Source organism: Battus philenor, unplaced genomic scaffold (assembly GCF_028537555.1).
Source record: "Battus philenor isolate CCGP_79_NKW_IND1 unplaced genomic scaffold, ilBatPhil1.0.hap1 SCAF_2, whole genome shotgun sequence".
NCBI classification, from domain to species: Eukaryota; Metazoa; Arthropoda; class Insecta; order Lepidoptera; family Papilionidae; genus Battus; species Battus philenor.
The window spans coordinates 11,454,117-11,471,532 of NW_027181682.1; the positions used below are offsets into that span (position 1 = coordinate 11,454,117).

Sequence of the window (17,416 nt, forward strand, 5' to 3'; positions counted from 1 at the left end):
TTTAATATAAAACAACATTTAGTTTATCGCATTTAATGTCTTTAAGCCCCTTTGCAAATTTTTACATTTTTTCGTTAATACAATATGGAAGTACGCTTATCCCTTAAAACTGTATTATTTGATATTCGGATTTATATTTATTAAAAGTTGAGATGTTGGTTGGGTTTATAATAAAAAAAAACTTTTGCATAAAAACCTGGGATACGAATTAACGATTGAGACGTACAACTATATTTATGCTTGTTTCCAATGGTTGGTCCAAAATTAAATGAATGATTTCTTTCTTCCTGGTCATAATAATACCACAAGCGGCAAAAAAAACGCTAAAATATTTTGTATAAGCATTCAGGTTAACATCCTGTACCAGTGATTTAAATGGAGAAGTTCTTCCAACACCGATAGAGTTTAAAGGCTAGTATATAACTTGTTTTATGAAGTAATTTAAAAATTGATCACAAAAAAATTATCAATTATTGTCATCACTGTGATCTTAATTTTGTCGTAAGACGTGTACAACTAAACATCTCCAATACATTTTCAATAGGAAAGGCTGGGCTTCGCCTGCTTCTAGCATCTTTCGATGACTAACAAGTTTGCCAGTCTACCTTTTTACAGCACTGCGCTTGTCACTTGAATTTATCGAGAATTATCATCATTATAATTTCTGAAGTAGGATAGGCCAGTCTCATAGATTTCCAATAGAACATGTCAGATGCGGCCTGCATTCATCGTCTTTCAACGGTCTTGACAAGGGATTCTGACTATATTTCCTTGTTAGCTGACATCTCACACTATACTTGCAGTTTTAATATATATACTAAGGATGTAGTAAAATAAAACAACAATTCATTTTGATTTCGTTTATTAACACGTAGGGCAGAACCCTGATATGTGTCTCTACTTACGCGCACTGCTCACACTTTTGTATATAATTTACAATACAGACAAAGAAAATACCTCAACTTTACATAAACCAAATAAATAACAATAACTATCCCGTACAACAAATACTTAACTATTGTTTTATATATAGAGCGAAAGGATTTATATTAGAGTAATAAATAATTGACACACTTTCGTCATATTATAACACTAGTATATAAACAACTAGATATATTAAGCACAATTTTATTTTTTACATATAAAATAGTAAATAAATTAGATGTATAGATCAAAGAATTTACTTAATGACATTGCATTTATTAATCTTTACGAAACAAAAATATTTTAACATTTTGTTTGTCTTAAATATTTTTATTAATTCGCGCAGCTGTGAGCAGTGAACGCGGTTTCAAAATACAGAAATGAACCACATTCTCAAAATATCTTACCCGATACAAACGGCCGTGCGCCTATTTACAGTGCTTACTCTACAAAAATAATTTAGTCAGCTACTATACATACATACATCTTAAACTATACACAAATGGAATATAAATAACCTTATACATTAAAATTTACACACAAATATGTCGTAACACTGTTATATAGTATATATCACTGGATTGCTTGCTGGCTATAATACCAGCTTCCTTCTAACACTTTTAAATCCGAATAAAATATATTTTAAATGTCTGATAATCAGTGGTATTTAAATATGATTTCACACTAGCGTTTGTCGAGACACAATCATCGGTTTATAAGTTCACCTCAACCGTCATCTATACTTTTTATTTTAATTTACATATGCACGGTAGATAAAAATCACATTATACTATATTTGAAAAATATAACAGTGTCGTATACAAAATGTCATTACTCTCGTCTACACATACAATATTTAGCACTATTAATATTAGTTCTACAAACGCTAGGGCAAAACAAAACAGGAACAATAGGAATATTAGTTTTGTAGAAAACCGCTTTACTTTATTAGTTAATTGTGAACAATAATTCAAAATTTTTTAGTCTTTAATTGGAATGTGTATATAAAGCTGTTATAGTGAATTTTATATTACTCCATCATAACTGATTAATTGGGAGGTTTAATGTAATTTTTTTTAATTTTTAAATTAATTACATTGAGTATATCAAAGTAAATTCAATCAGCAGACCTAATAAGAGATTTGTTTGAATGTTTTGCAGCACATCGTTTCATTTATTAGCAATTTCGCACTACAGCATTACGGGTCCATTTCATGAATAAGTGTAAATCATTATTCTTTGGTTAATAATAATCTTCATTTGAAGCTTATTGCAAGTCCGTGTTAATTATAGCAGGTAAAATATATTTTATGAACAACAAGAAAACATAATTCTCAAGGACAACGGACTCGATCTGCTCAGGTAACTATTGTTTATATTGATCTAACTATACATTTATATTTATCTTCTTGGGTAGGAACATTCACATTACATCTTAACCGACGAGTTTATTTACTCAATGACGATTCCCTATCACTTTGCTAAGTAGTCTACGTTAAATATGTTATAATACTTGCAGCGTCTACACCAGCGTCCGCTGTGCACGTCCACGGCGGACGTGTCGTGAGTCGACACAATACTGTCGATAAAATGTCTTCTTTTTTACAAATTCTGCATCACTAATAATCTTGTAAAAAGTCGCAGGATTTCGTAGATAGGTATCACCACGGGCGAGGTGTGGTTTTGAAATACTTACAGAGGATGTCTGGGTGAAGGGGAATGATCAGGTCGCGGGTGCGAGGGAGGCGGATAGGGACAGTACCTGAGCGGAGTCGGGGGTTTCTGTATCCAAAGGTCGGGAGGAAGAGCGAGAGGTTGGGGCCAGGAGGGCCAAGCGCGGCCACCGAGGGCCAGCAACTGGAGAGCTGGCGGGGTTCGTGCCCACGCCGCGCGCTTCTCTGCTTCTTCGTCGGCACTCGACACGCCACCGCCGCCACCAGAGTACAAGCGCAGTGGCGAACGGAGTAGCTGTTGCTCCATTAGCATCAACTCCATCGGGTCTCTGCGAAAAAAGAAACAGCTTATTTTACACAGGCTGATTGGTTTTAGATGTCAATGTTTTAACAGGATTAACATGTAGCTTATTTGCTTTTACTTAGTGTATGGTACGACCTTTCCTAATACCAATGGTTTTAGAAACAATAAATTAGGTGATGAAAGAAAAGCCCTTGCTAAATTCAGCTTAGTACATATTATAGCTATTGTTTACTATTATATTGGCCTGTCACACTCCAATAGGAAATATAAATCAATAAAACATCTGAAAATAGATTTTAAAGCTGTTACACTTACAACTAATCACTCTGTATTATACAATAATCCAGTCAACACTGCAACATGCCTTACATGCTTTACAAAGTAAACATGAAGATAAATACCGCCACGACAGAAGAATATATTTTCTTATTGTTTTAATTAATATTTATAACTTTACAGCTTTGACACGATCCTTATGGTGCATCAATCTTGAAATTACTTTCTAAGTATTTGTCATCTTCTCGGAAGTAGTAACTATTGATAAGTTAACGCCAAAGAATATAAATCTCAATCACTGGCCGCCTATAAACTGTAGGCGATCAGGTAATCGGTAGGGCAATGTGTACATAGCTAGAATCTAAACAAAATAAAGAAAACAAAATATAAGTTTAAAGTTTATATATCGATTCACTCTGTATAACCTAATAATACATATGTAACCTACTCGTATACGTGTGATTGGGGAGAACGTGTTATTTTCACGACTGTCGTTAATAATGTTTTCTAAATAATCAAAAACATTAATTCAATTGGGAAAGTTATTCGGAGCCTAGAGAAAACATGAAATTTATATTGAATTTAGACTCAAAAAATGTAATATTGTTAGTAATATCATATTTTTATTCCACCGTTACCTTTTACCAATAGAACTCATTTTAGACAAGTATATATGCTATATAGCCCTATCACTGGAGCCCAGTAACGCTTACACATTGCTCTGTGATGGTATCTATATAAACTGCTTCTAAGAGAATCCTACCGCGAATATACGTTATAAAACCTTTGTACATAGTGTAGGTAATGAAATTTTGATTTTCAAGGAATTTTATTTCATGAAAAAAAAAACACATAAAAGTACAAAATTTAGTTGCAAACACTGCACACAAGTACGACTATAAACTTGTATGTGTTACCGAATATCACACAGGCACGATAAATATACGTAAATAGCCATTGTTGGAACTGCAAGGACCACTCAAATAGTACAGATTGTATTCCATTTGAAACGAGGCAAGGAAAATGTAAATTATTAGAAACTCACTTAAGAATCACTTGAACTACTTCACACACCAGCTGGCAAAAGCCTTAGCTAATGGGCTCAGCTCTTAGCAATTAGTTTCGACGCGAAGGAAATGAAATTACACGTTAGCAGTACGACACGCTAGCTCGTGCGGCCTTTAACAACCGGACTGCAACGCGTGAGCGCTCATACTCTCACGCCGCTATTCCGACCCGGACAAGCACGGCTATGCAGGACTCACATATTATACAGGACGTTTGTACATGCAGTGCACAGGTTACATCACCACTGGAATTCAAGGAATGGCACATTACGGAACGGGAAGTGGTTCAGATAGCAGTAACGCCTATTTCAGCGAGAGTGGTCGGACAGTGTGGTCGAGTGTGCGAATACGTCGAGTTCTGCGAACAAAGCGTCTCGCGAGTTCGACTGTTCGTTAGTTTTCAGCGGCCCGTGCTCTATAAACCGAGTTCGGGGAACAACGCGCGCCCACCGTCGGGCCACGTGGCGATTTCAAATCTCATAAAACATTATTATGGTTATGTTTGGGTGGTATTACAGACATTAAGTTAATGTTATACTACACTCAGCTTTTTCTAATAACTTTTTTTTAATAAACGGTCGGCGGCGCGGACGTCAATTTGATGTTGAGTCTAATTATATTGGATGAGAGATCAAATTCATAAGTCGGTCAGTTTCGTGGCGATTGTTTCGTCGAATCAGATTTACGAGTGCACAGTTCGTTTTTAACGAGGCACGCAGAGAGCTCGTCTCGGCGCTTTTATAGCGACGCAACGCGATGGCCGTTATTGGTTCCCGGAGGTTGTCGCGACCGCCGCCGAGCACGCTTCCCGCGAACGCGCTATTTTCGCCTCTCTACGAAATGATTGGACGGCGTGCGCGTACAGTGGGCATCTTTCACGCCCGCTCAATAGATTTGGAGCGTTAGAGTCGGCAGGTTTTATGTCGGCCACGAGTAACGCTCGGTTATTAACGGCGTACGTCTTGAAATACGAGCGTCGAACGTGCGAGCTTAAATGAGCGTGACGACGCTCCGGAGCGGAGGCGAGCCGAGGCTCTGAATTGGCATGACATCACGAGATGCCGTGACGAATTTAATCTATCACCGGTCGGTTGGCCGCGGGCGCCGGCTCGCCCGCCCTCGTCCGGCCAACACAGGTAGTGCCCCGTACCCGCACGCCAACCGAAACATACCTTTTTTATTAGCGTCTAATTTCCACAAAAACGTAATCACCGGTACAATATCACCATAACCGCGCATTATCTCACGTATCCTGACGTCAAAACATCTTCACACGCTCACTTCAATTTTATAGTTACGTTATTAGTTAAAAAAAAAGTTGTTTTATTTACTTCAGATGACAAAAGGTTCGACAGTTTCAACGGTAACCGCTACAAAGTATAGGATGCAACAATGTGCGAAATACTTAACGCCAACAACAAGGTAATAAACGCGAATAAAACTTTATGTGAATTACGCTTCAAATCATGACTAAGTTTTGCCTGCGAGATTTCATTGCGGTATTTTATAGTTAATAACAGTGTTAATTCGATGAAGTATTATGATAATTAATTTTCTTAAACACATGAGACACTGTAATTTTAGTACTGTTCATAATGTAAAGTCACATCAATCGTAAATGTTAATTGATTTTAGAATAAGTTTTCTGATGGCCGGTGATCTCTGTCAGGTACAAATAAAATATAAATCTGAACATAATTACGAAAGTCAAAAATCTGTATGCAAATTTTGTAGAACTCTGGAGTCCTTCTAATAACATAAGTATATATTGCGGGACGTATCGATTGAGGTGCGATATAAGGCGCAGGTTGTGTCGGGTGGTTATGTCGTTTCGGGTGCTGCGGGGGCGTTAATGGCGTATTTATTATGATCTCGGTATCAGTCGTAATAGCCAACACTCTCCGCCGGCAAATTACAGGGCGGCGGCTCTTAGAGACCTGCCGCTAGGTGTGAGCAAGCTCGCAGTTATCGATATTACAATACGATTGCCTTATCGATAAACAGACACGATGCACGATGCACTCGCTGATCTGATAACTTTGAAACACGATTTCCTTTAAAAAGCGCTTTACTCTCAGGTTATTTCTGCCTATTCTCTAGAATAAGTTAACCAGTAAAAATATCTCTATTTTCATAGTAAAGGGAAGTTCATAGTGACTTTATCGTTAAGTATTCGGATCTGGTTATGGATTTAACATTAAGCACGGATCTAGATGCAATTGACAGGTTGATTTACTTTATATTTAATGATATTATTGTAAAAATGTGTTAAATAAAAGTATCGATATTCAAAAGTAGTAAGATGTCGCACACCTAGCTCATAAAGTTCACTTACCTGACAGATTAGTAAGAATTTTTACAGATAGCTACAAAATTTTTAACGAGAATTCGCAAATTTAACGTTTCGTATTACTAAAAGAAGAACATTTAATTTCTTTATTTTAGTAAATCGCTTGAAATATATATTCTGATGGAAATCGATTGAGAAAGTAAATTAACGAATTCCTTTACTTAATTCTTTTTAAGCACTCAATTTCTGTGCACAGGCGTTAATTTATTTAATGAATCTTTTTAATAATCTTAACTTGAGATACAAGCTTCGCTTTTAAGAATGTGTGTGACTGGATATAACTATTAACGGAATTTATATCAGTCGAAAAACAATTGTTAGCAGAGTTATATTTTAATTGAGTGCTGTCTGCTATATATGTACAAAAGTCGCCTGTCAATCATCATCTGCTAAACGGCCGGTTTATTAGTTGTCATAGTAAATAAACTACTAAATCACAAGCAATTAACTAATTAAATTTAGTTCAAGGTATACAGCATTCACGTTTTTTTATTTCCGAAAATACTAGAATTTCGGATAGTCCGGTTTTTAAATTTTAATCTGTAAACTTTTAAATGGCCACAATGGCTAGTAAAAATACACTCGAGCAGCGAGTTAATCGCTGGCAATTAAGTTAGAGGTGCGTCCGAACATAAATATAGCGCGTCCTAAACGCCGAGCAGATCGAGAGCGGGGCGTGCCTTATTAATTAATGGATGAAAAGGTACGCCATGCTAATAACACCATCGTCCGATTCCCACACGGCGCCGATTTATCATACTTATTGTCCGACGATTTCGGACGTCAGCGAAGGAAGCCATTAAGATCTGAGCCCATCAACACAAACGTTTATACGAACGTAGAAATAAATAATTGTATCTTAAGATCACAATTCCAGACTTATTAGATATTGGGAATTGTAGAATGTTTTAATCAATTATAATGAAAGAAGACGACATCACTAGACGAACAAGTGATGATTTATTCCAACAGATTCGCAAGAACTGTCTGTGAGCATAACGCATAGCGCGCTGGACGGATAGCAGCTAGGGTCTTAATGTCTTTTACTCCAGAGACTTCGAACCCGCAAGCTGAGCGTGGAAAAAACCCCCCACAAGGAACACGGACGACCTAGTTAATATCGTCGGAGCTAAATGCAGCCCACTTCATACCAATCCTTTGGAAAATCTTTACATTATAATCTTTTACTTGGCTTCGATAAAAGTGAAAGCTATGTCTTTTACCTTCGTTCATCAACGGATCTTCTCACAAGATCAAGGTCTTGTTGATAAACTCTGAGCAATGACCTGTCCATGGCTGGTTGGGCGACTGTGAGAGACACTTTGGTCCTATTCGTTATAGACATTGTAGGATGTTGGACGAGAAGATATATAGCATACAGTAGATAATATTTGAAGACATTCATCATTTGTTACTACTTAAGAGGCACGCAAAGAAGTATCGGAGGGGAGAGTGAGAGGTCGCGGTGGGAGGGAGCGTGGTAATTGCGCCGATAACATCTCGAATTAGCCTTCAATCACTCCGCGCTCAACTATCAACGCCGAAGCCGACGCTGTATCAATTAATACAAATCGGTAGCCGCGTACTGACGCGCTACGAGATTGGATTATTAATAGGTTCAATAATTCTGCCCATCACGTTGGCTACGGACACAACGTGAGTCGGCCGTTGTTGGTATTACGTTTCATGTCCGGATAGTATTACATTTGAATATTTCGGAAAAGCATTAGACGCTTACGAACAATAGTTATAATAGTTAACAATTTCATAATTTGAATATTACATTTTTTTTAAATAATCGTAATTAACTGATAAATTAAATGACATATCATACAGACACAGTCATAAATAAGAAATTTTATTGTAATAAAACTGAATTAAATAGAGTTAGTTTCTATTTAATACGTCAAAACATAAACAACGATCGGAGTTCGTAATCAAATTTCCAACAAATAAACAAACACCCGATAATTATATCAACGAATATAACTAAAGGCAATTTAACACGTCATTGAAGCCTCATTGAAAATTACCATAAGTTTTCGACACTCGGAGCGAGAGCAATTCGAGGCGAGCGTGTTCGGCAACCGGTCCGAGTATCGCGCCGATGGCCAGATAATAGAAATGCGCTTTAATTTGTCGTTTAGGGCATAATGAGTGCGAGCCCTGTGATTACGCCAGCGCCGCCGCGCCCGTTGACGCGCCTCTCGACCCACCGGCCCTTCGTCCTCGAGCGCTCGCAACTCGAAATAAACGCGTGAAATTTAAAATTCATAACACCTCCGCTCGTGATAAACTACTTAAAGTTTTTGTTTCAAAATTATTTAGTTTTAAAAAATTAGTTGATATGTCAGTTTAAACTATCATTTTATAATAACAAATTACCAAGAAGTTTTCCTTTTATTTTTGCCAAGTAAAAATTTACTGTCGTAAATATAACAATACTTATAAGGCACATCTAATCATCATGTAATAAACACAAAGTAGAAGGCAATAGAAAAGGCAATAATTCTGTTCTGTTCTGCAATACAACTGGCGGTCTTATCGTATTTCACAGCATTTGGATAGATTTTAAAAGATACACAATTTTATAAAAAAAAAAGGAATTACATATTGTATAGAAAACCAAGATGAACCTAGTAATGTGAAATTAACTATTACATATGATATATTTGATAACAAAATACACAAGTAATACATGAATATTAAAAAAAATGAAACACATTATAAATGATATGATAAATACGTAAAAAATACAAAAATGTTAAACAAGAACAAATAATATAATGTAACCTGCATTTATACTAGCCTTTTAAGGTTCAAAGAACTGGCTTTTTAATGGGTTTCGTTTAATTTATTTCACAGGAGAGGAGCAACAAAACTAACTATACAACGACACAACACTTGCACTAGAACTACTGGCTGAGGAACTGGGTCATGTTTGGTAAATAAAATTAAGCGATATCTTCGACATAATACTAGAACACAGCTCTAATTGGACTATAGAGAAATAACGGGCATCTTTATAATTAAGCTTGTTCGTAGAGATGAAAAATAAGTTCCAACGTCGTCACAGAGACACTGCCGTAGCAAACAGTTTTATGCTCGCTCGCGTTTTAAACTCGATCCTAAGATATGCATACTGTATACATTTGTATAAATAAGACTAAATCACAAAGCATGTTGCTAAGCGTAACATTTAGATCTTTATATATTTGCTGTCTATCATATCTTCCTTAAGACATGAGGAAGGTTCTTATGGAGTGAAAAATGGAAAAGTTGGGAGAAGGAACATTTCTATTCTCATCCAAAACCACTGACTACGTTAATAATTCTGTCCCTAACTGACATTTGACGTTAGTCAACATCATGATAGGCGTACTCTTTTTTTTAAAAATTATACTCATTTATGTATTGAAATAAAAAAAATATTACAATAAAATGCAACCACATTATTATTAAAATATTATATTTTACTAAAAAGAAAACATACTTTTTAGTTAATACAGTAAACATTAACACTATTCGTATGATTTTGTGTATATCTATTTCGACTAAAAGGTGTCTTTTAACAGAAGAAAGTGTTAAATAATTACTAAATGTAATCTATTTATTTATTTTAGTTATTGGACATTGACAGACCTTTAAATTGTCAAAGCAGTATTTAGTCTATAGAAGAGTTCAAACTTATGTGTGTATAACAAGTTGGGTATATTGGGAGTTTTAAATTAAAACATTTTAGCGTAAATAATTATTTTCCAAAAAATATCTCTTTAAAACGACTTTATTTTTTTATTAATAACATGAAATACGTGCAATTTATGTATTTTTTATATGATTGGTCCAGGGCCATAACATTTGACATTTGATTCGGCAGGTAGGTCTTAATAATTATCGAAAATTTATCATAATCGTTCCATTGTAACTACATGCCCCGCGGCAATCTGTCGGCTCTAGACACCACCATCTTTATATTTAATAAGTTGAAAAAGGAACTCGCACAACGCATTTGACTCAACTTGTTACTTCTGAGTATTATTGTGCAAAGAATACAAGTGCCTAACTGTTTAGTAATTATTCTACATCATAAAATTTCATATTGTTATTATTAACAGGTTTATTGTGAAAATAGTAATTATTTTCCGTAATTAAATTAAATTTCATCATAGATTACACCGTTAAATATTTTGTAAACGATTTTACTTTTTATTCTATTCATGATATCTGTACGAATAATTTATTAATGTACAATGATGTAATCTACATTTTTTACAACTTAATTTTAAGATACGCTAAATATTAAGTAAATGATTCTTTGGTCAGTTCCCACGGGCGGCCGATACCGTGGTCGAACTAGCCACCGGCTTTGTAACAGGTTATTTCACTCCAACATCAGCCCACCGTATTGAACATGTAATTTATTGAATTTTTTTTAAATAGACAACGCTATGCCGTTTATTTCGTGACAACGTCGTAATTAACGTCCCAGATATAATTAAGTATTTTTATAATTAATGCCAGTAGTTTTAAAATAAAGAATTTGAATGAATCAATTACGTTCAGTAGCATAAAGCAAAAGGATGGTACCGATTTTTTTTACACGCACTTAAGTCTAACATAATACGCTAACAATATATTACACGTTTTTAAAATATTGAATTTATAAAAAATATTTGAAGTCTGTCGTAGTAAGGAGGATATTGCCGAAATAAAAAAGTTTTTGCCTAAAGTATCTGACAATTTTTTGACTACCTTGAAATTAGAGTTGTCTTTTTCATTAACATACAATATCAATATAATAAATTTAATAGTCGAATAGTGGCTTGTACACCTTTGTTGCGATTTCGTATATCTTTACATTTAAGAAGTTTTTTCATGTCTATGAACTGCACAGAAATAAGGTTTTCTAATACTTGTATGTAACTGTAACAGTTATATATTTATGAACATAATAATACCGTTATTTTAGCCTTTTTTTGTCCAAGGCTGTCTGTATAGGTACATGTTCACAACTAAACATTATCAAACATGTAACTGTGTTCTATTTAAAGTGCCGTACGTCCTTTAGGCCTCATTGGCACGCACATTCACTCTGCCAGCCTTGAAGAGGGCCACGCCCAGGATTTCTTCACGAAATTAGGAATGAGATTTGTAAATGAACGAAAATAAACGACATAGCCCAACGGATTGGTAAGTTAAGGTGGCAATGGGCAGACTACAAACCGCGTAGAGCTGATAGTCACTGAAGACTTAAGGTTCTGGAGTAAAGACGCAGGACCAGCAAGCCCAGCGTAAGACGGCTACCCATGAGGTGGACAGAGGAACTAGACAAGGCTGTCAGAAAAAGCTGAACGCTAGCTGCTTCCGATGTGTGTTATTGTTACGTCCGATAATATATTCAAACTAATGCGTAATATCAATAATTTAATATTTATGTGTTTATAACAGTTAAGGTGAGTGATACTTGCAGACTTTACGGTCTGTAGCGCTTGAACAGCGACTTCAAATAAAATAATGTACCAACTAATGTATAATTGAGTAAAACTTTCAAATTGTGTTGTTAATATGTATAAATTTTAGCTGTATTTACCCATAACAGAAAATTGTATAAGAAAAATTGTATATAATGATAAAACGCTGTCTTGCCTTGCAGCTGGGAGAAGAAAGATTTGTATCAAATAGCGGCAACCCTCTCCCAACTGTCTGCGTTTAGTAAAAGCGGATAAAAGATATTGTTAAAAAAACACTAGCTATACAAATCAGAATTTATAAAAAAAAACTTGCAAACTTTAATGTAACAAGACTAAAAGTATTCTTGCAAGAATTATATTTTTCATATGAATACTACACAAAAGATTTATATAAAAATAACTCAATTTTTTATTGGATTAGAAATATTAAAGTTTGGCAATTATGAAAAATAATGTCAGTCGTCTGTGCTCAACAAAGAATAATCTTGAATGTTTTAGCTAACAGAATTTAAGACAAAAAGGTAGCAGATATACGTATCACAGTTCCTATGAACCCTTCTCTACCACCATATCCATATACAGGATAATTGAAAATATTTGTAAAAGTTTGAAAGGGGTGAATGTATAGTTTTCATTTACTGTCAATGAATGAATGGTACACTCTAACCAACAATCAATGATTTCAGACATTATAAATAACATAATAACAATATGGCGAAAATCAAAATTCAATTCTTAAAAAATTACTACATATTAAAATGAGTGTTTGTTCATTATCTGTCGTTGCAGAATTCCAATAGAAAAACAAATTAATATAACATATTTCACAGTCAATATTCAGAGTAGGTGGAAATAGGTGTAAAAGCTTTAAAGCATTTTACTGACACATGAGCTATACATTCATCCCTTTTAAGCCTTTACACCTGTAATCGTCATTGATTGAAATGTTGGAATAAAAGTCCTTGTTAATAACACTTACACATATTCTCTATTTATGCAGAATGAAAATAATTTTTTAACAATGTTTGATTTATGTAAGGATTCAGAAATTTACTAACATATTTCTTTTTAATTCTCAAGTTACATTTATAGTGCACCGCAGATGAAATCGAATTGCAACGGGCATCCCAATAGCGTTTCTTCGACCACTCGGCGCGGTATCGGTCGCAATCGGACGATATGTTTTTTACCTTTTATTTATGTTGAAGGTTCTCGGCGCGCAAATTGCAGAGCGGCTAACCTAATGCCTCTCAACTGCTGTTAATAACCTGCCAATTTATCAAACTCGCCTCCAGCTAACGTATTGACTGCGACCAATTTACAAACACGTGGCCGGCGGTCGTCGATGCCGCACACTTGGTCGATACCTTCGCCACGTTAATCTTTTCTAATTCATCTAACTCTGATGTGAAATATAGGATGATTGGTTATCTATGTAAAAACCTTAGTCTAGTATATCCTACCTATCGAAAAATTAATAACAAGATAATAACATAGTAATAAAAAGTGTTTTAATGATTCGCATTACTGTATATCAAAATTAACAATTTTAATGTCTCTTTAGACTGCAGTGCTTCCAGAAGTTATTAGCCTGGTGTATTCCAATAGATTAAATAAATTAATGTAATTTATTCTAGAGTGACCACTTTATGCAGAGCTGATTGAGATTGATACAGATGTGACAGTTTCAAAGCTTTTTGCTGACAAATCAGCTATACATTCATCCTTTTAAAGCTTTTATATCAATATATATATCCTGTATCTTATAATGTTATACTACAATTATGAAATAAAGCAAGGCATACCATTATAATGCGTATTATTACATCTTTCATGTTTGGCATCTTGGGCCACGTCATATTTCGTTACTTTATTGATTATATTTCCATTGTCGCTTATTATTGACGCTTCACGGTTTGGGGATAAAAACAGGTTCTACAGCGATATAGTTGCCACTGAATGGGTAAAATCTTAGAGGACTATGTAAGTATAAACATCTTACCAAGAATATTCCCAAATAACTATATTTTATGGTTCAATTTTTAACACAAAAATACACTGAGTAGAAACGATTTATCTCATGTTAATCAAAAATTTCATAGTTTTTCCAAAAAGGAAAATAGCGCTAGTACATAAATACTACAGCTGTACTGTTAAGCTATGCGGGCAATAACAACGGGCGTCGTCAACTTTAAGTAACAACATAAAAATTCCATCGATATGGATTGATTGCACGACAACAAGTAAATAACTAATACAAAATAAGTAGATAGAGGCTATGAAACGTTTGAAACTTAGTTGACATACTCATCTTACCTGTCAAAATCTGTGAGTCGTGAGGAATCGCGAAAACCTTTCGCAAATGGATTGGAATCAATTTTGAGTTTGGTGATGAGCTGGTTCTGGTACGCCGTGACTGCCGTGAACACGGTCTCCGGGAACACGAAGGTTCTGTGCTGCTCGCGTGAAAGGTCCGTGATGGGTCCGCCACCTTCGCGAACCTTCACCAGGTGAATACGAGGCTGGTACCGATGCATGGAATTCAGTACGATCTGAGGAAAAAATACTGTCATCAGGTCATTGTGAATTTATATGTGAAGACCTATGTCGTAAATAAAATTAACATTTCTGTTTAAAGATGTTAAAAATTATAACGAAAATTATGAATTATACAATAATACTTAACAATACGATAAAAATCGAAATTTCATTGTGGAATTTCGCCGTGATCAATTGACTGTCTGTACGATTCTTTGCGCCGATATGCAATGTATCAGCAAATCCAACGTATAATAATTAAATTAATACCCAAGATAACCATACTAATTTAGTAAAGGTACAAATTCAGACCGCTGAGGTGTTTAAAAACCAGGCAAAGTAACACAAATTATGGTCTAATTAGTGAAACCTGCTAACTACATGCTTTAATAATAGCAGTTATATCACTTAAGACCATGCCGCATCTCCATCGTTGAAATTATGCAAAACAACTAACTCATATCAAAAGGCAGATGTTCGGAATGACGCCCACTGCTGCACGAATATGTAAATGCGATCGTTCCACCTCTAAAACCTCCAGAATTGGACAATAGATGAAATTAACAAACACTGGGTAGGGAAATGTGTCCTATATAATTATATCTGTAAACATAGGAGGCAAAAGAAAATACTGTACAGATGTCGATAGTAAAATACCCTGTAAAAGCTAAAAAAAATTACGGGAAATATAATTCCTTCCAGCTTCAATATTAAGAAAGTATAACAACTCCCATTACCATTGACGACTTCGTTTGCAGTTGCAGTTTTTACAAAAAGTGCCATAGAAGAATGTTTGTCTAACTCACATAATTTCCGTATCTACGGGAAGTTGATAGAAGTAGACCGGTCTTGCAAAAATGTAATATCGCATGGCTATTGTCTTCTCTGTTTACTACAATTTCTGAAAAAAGTACCTCAGAAGACTGTCTAACACATAATGTCGATATCTACGACAAGTAGAGCAACTGGTGTTGCAGAATATATAATGCCGCTATGCTACTGATTTCTTTCTCCGTTTACTGCTATATGCAGTGCTGCAAGATTTACTCCAGAAAAGAGTTTATCTAATAGTGTTGCAAAATATTGTGATACTGCATGGCTATATTTTAACTCACGGACCTCCTGTTTGGAGCTTCAAACATATAGTATATACTACATGGCTCTCTATTTTATGCAATTGCTGCACAGAGTACTTCAGAGGACTGTTACTCTAACGCGCCTTACGATGATATCCACGAAAAGTAGAGCAACTGGTATTGCCAAAAATCTAACTATTACCATTGGCTTCTTGGTTTAATGCGATTTCTGAAAGAATTTCTTCAGAACACTATTAATCAATCTTATGTACAGAAGATATTTATGGGAAGTATAGCAACCAGTGTTGCAAAATATTGTGATACTGCATGGCTATATTTTGACTCACGGACCTCCTGTTTGGAGCTTCAAACATATAGCATACTACATGGCTATTGGCCTCTCTATTTTATGCAATTGCTGCACAGAGTACTTTAGAAGACTGTCACTCTAACGCACCTTACGATGATGTCCACGAGAAGTAGAGTAACTGGTATTGCCAAAAATCTAACTATTACCATTGGCTTCTTGGTCTAATGAGATTTCTGAAAGAATTTCTTCAGAACTCTCTTTATCAATATTATGTACAGAAGATATTTATGGGAAGTAGAGCAACTTGTGTTGCAAAAAATGTTACACTGCATGCCTTTTGGCTTTTCCAGTTTCTGCCATTCTGCAAAAAAGTACTTCATAGTACTGTTTATCTAACTCGCGTAACGACGATATCTGCGAGAAGTAAAGCAACTAGTATAGCCAAAAATCCAACCGCATTGCTATTGGCTTCTCGGTTTAATGCAATTTACGAAAGAATTTCTTCAGAACACTCTTTACTCTATCTTACATACCGACAATATTTACGTGAAGTAGAGCAACCGGTGTTGTAAAAAATGTTAAGGTATATAGGTTTTGGAGACGTCTATGTCTATGTCTTAAACCGTAGTATTTGCATACAACAAGACTGAGCAGTAGCACAAAAGGGAGATTGTAAATAGGCAGTGTGCATGTAATTACTGTTAACGAGGCGTACCGGCGAACGCGCGTGAGTTCATCCGTACATGCATAGCTGGCGCTCGGCCAATTAATTATACGAATGTGCGCACAGGTATCTATTATAGTGATATCGTCGGTGATTTCTCATCACATTATATTGTTGCTAATTAATTGCTGGGCCAACGCCGCGATGAGACACGCCGATAGTCCGCCGCGCTCGACCTGCTCCCCGCTCCTACCTGACGATATAATTAACGTACGTTCATTAATTAATTCGGCTTTCGGATTTTTTTTCGGCTGATGTAGTGTTAATTTTGTCGGTGCACCTTCAACAATGAATGAATGTATTCAAATGCGTTTGTTCTTGATGTAATTAAATTTAAAGGGGCGAACACTTAGAAACCTTCACTACCGAATTCACTAAATTTCGAAGTTAATTGCAGTTTTTTTTAACTTATTATTTTTTTTACTCTTATTTCAACAATTGAAAAAAAGAAACTACAAAAGCAAATAATACATGAGGTATGATGTAGAGACACACTCAAGGATGAAAACATATAATAATAACTGTTTCGATCTTTTCCAGTACTTCTTTGTGAAGAAACCTACCTAAGTTTTTTTACGGGAGAGAGATTCAAGTGGACTGTAAAATATCGCACACCCTGAACAGTCATTGTTTAGGGTGTACGATATTTTTCAGAAACCATTACAAACAAATTAGTTTTTGGTTATCTGATTACTGTCGATAT

The 17,416-nt window shown here is 35.3% G+C and overlaps 1 protein-coding gene across 1 annotated transcript in view; it reads right to left on the reverse strand.

Moving 5' to 3' along the window:
- Positions 1–861: 861 nt before the first annotated feature.
- mid (midline) overlaps positions 862–17,416 on the reverse strand; it is a 99,836-nt gene continuing 83,281 nt past the window's right edge. Inside the window, exons 5-6 of the mRNA XM_068764732.1 lie at positions 14,382–14,617; positions 862–2,926 (exon numbers count right to left, since the gene is read on the reverse strand). Coding sequence (XP_068620833.1) covers positions 2,617–2,926; positions 14,382–14,617 — 546 coding nt within the window. The 3' untranslated portion in view covers positions 862–2,616. The remainder of the gene's footprint in view (positions 2,927–14,381; positions 14,618–17,416) is intronic.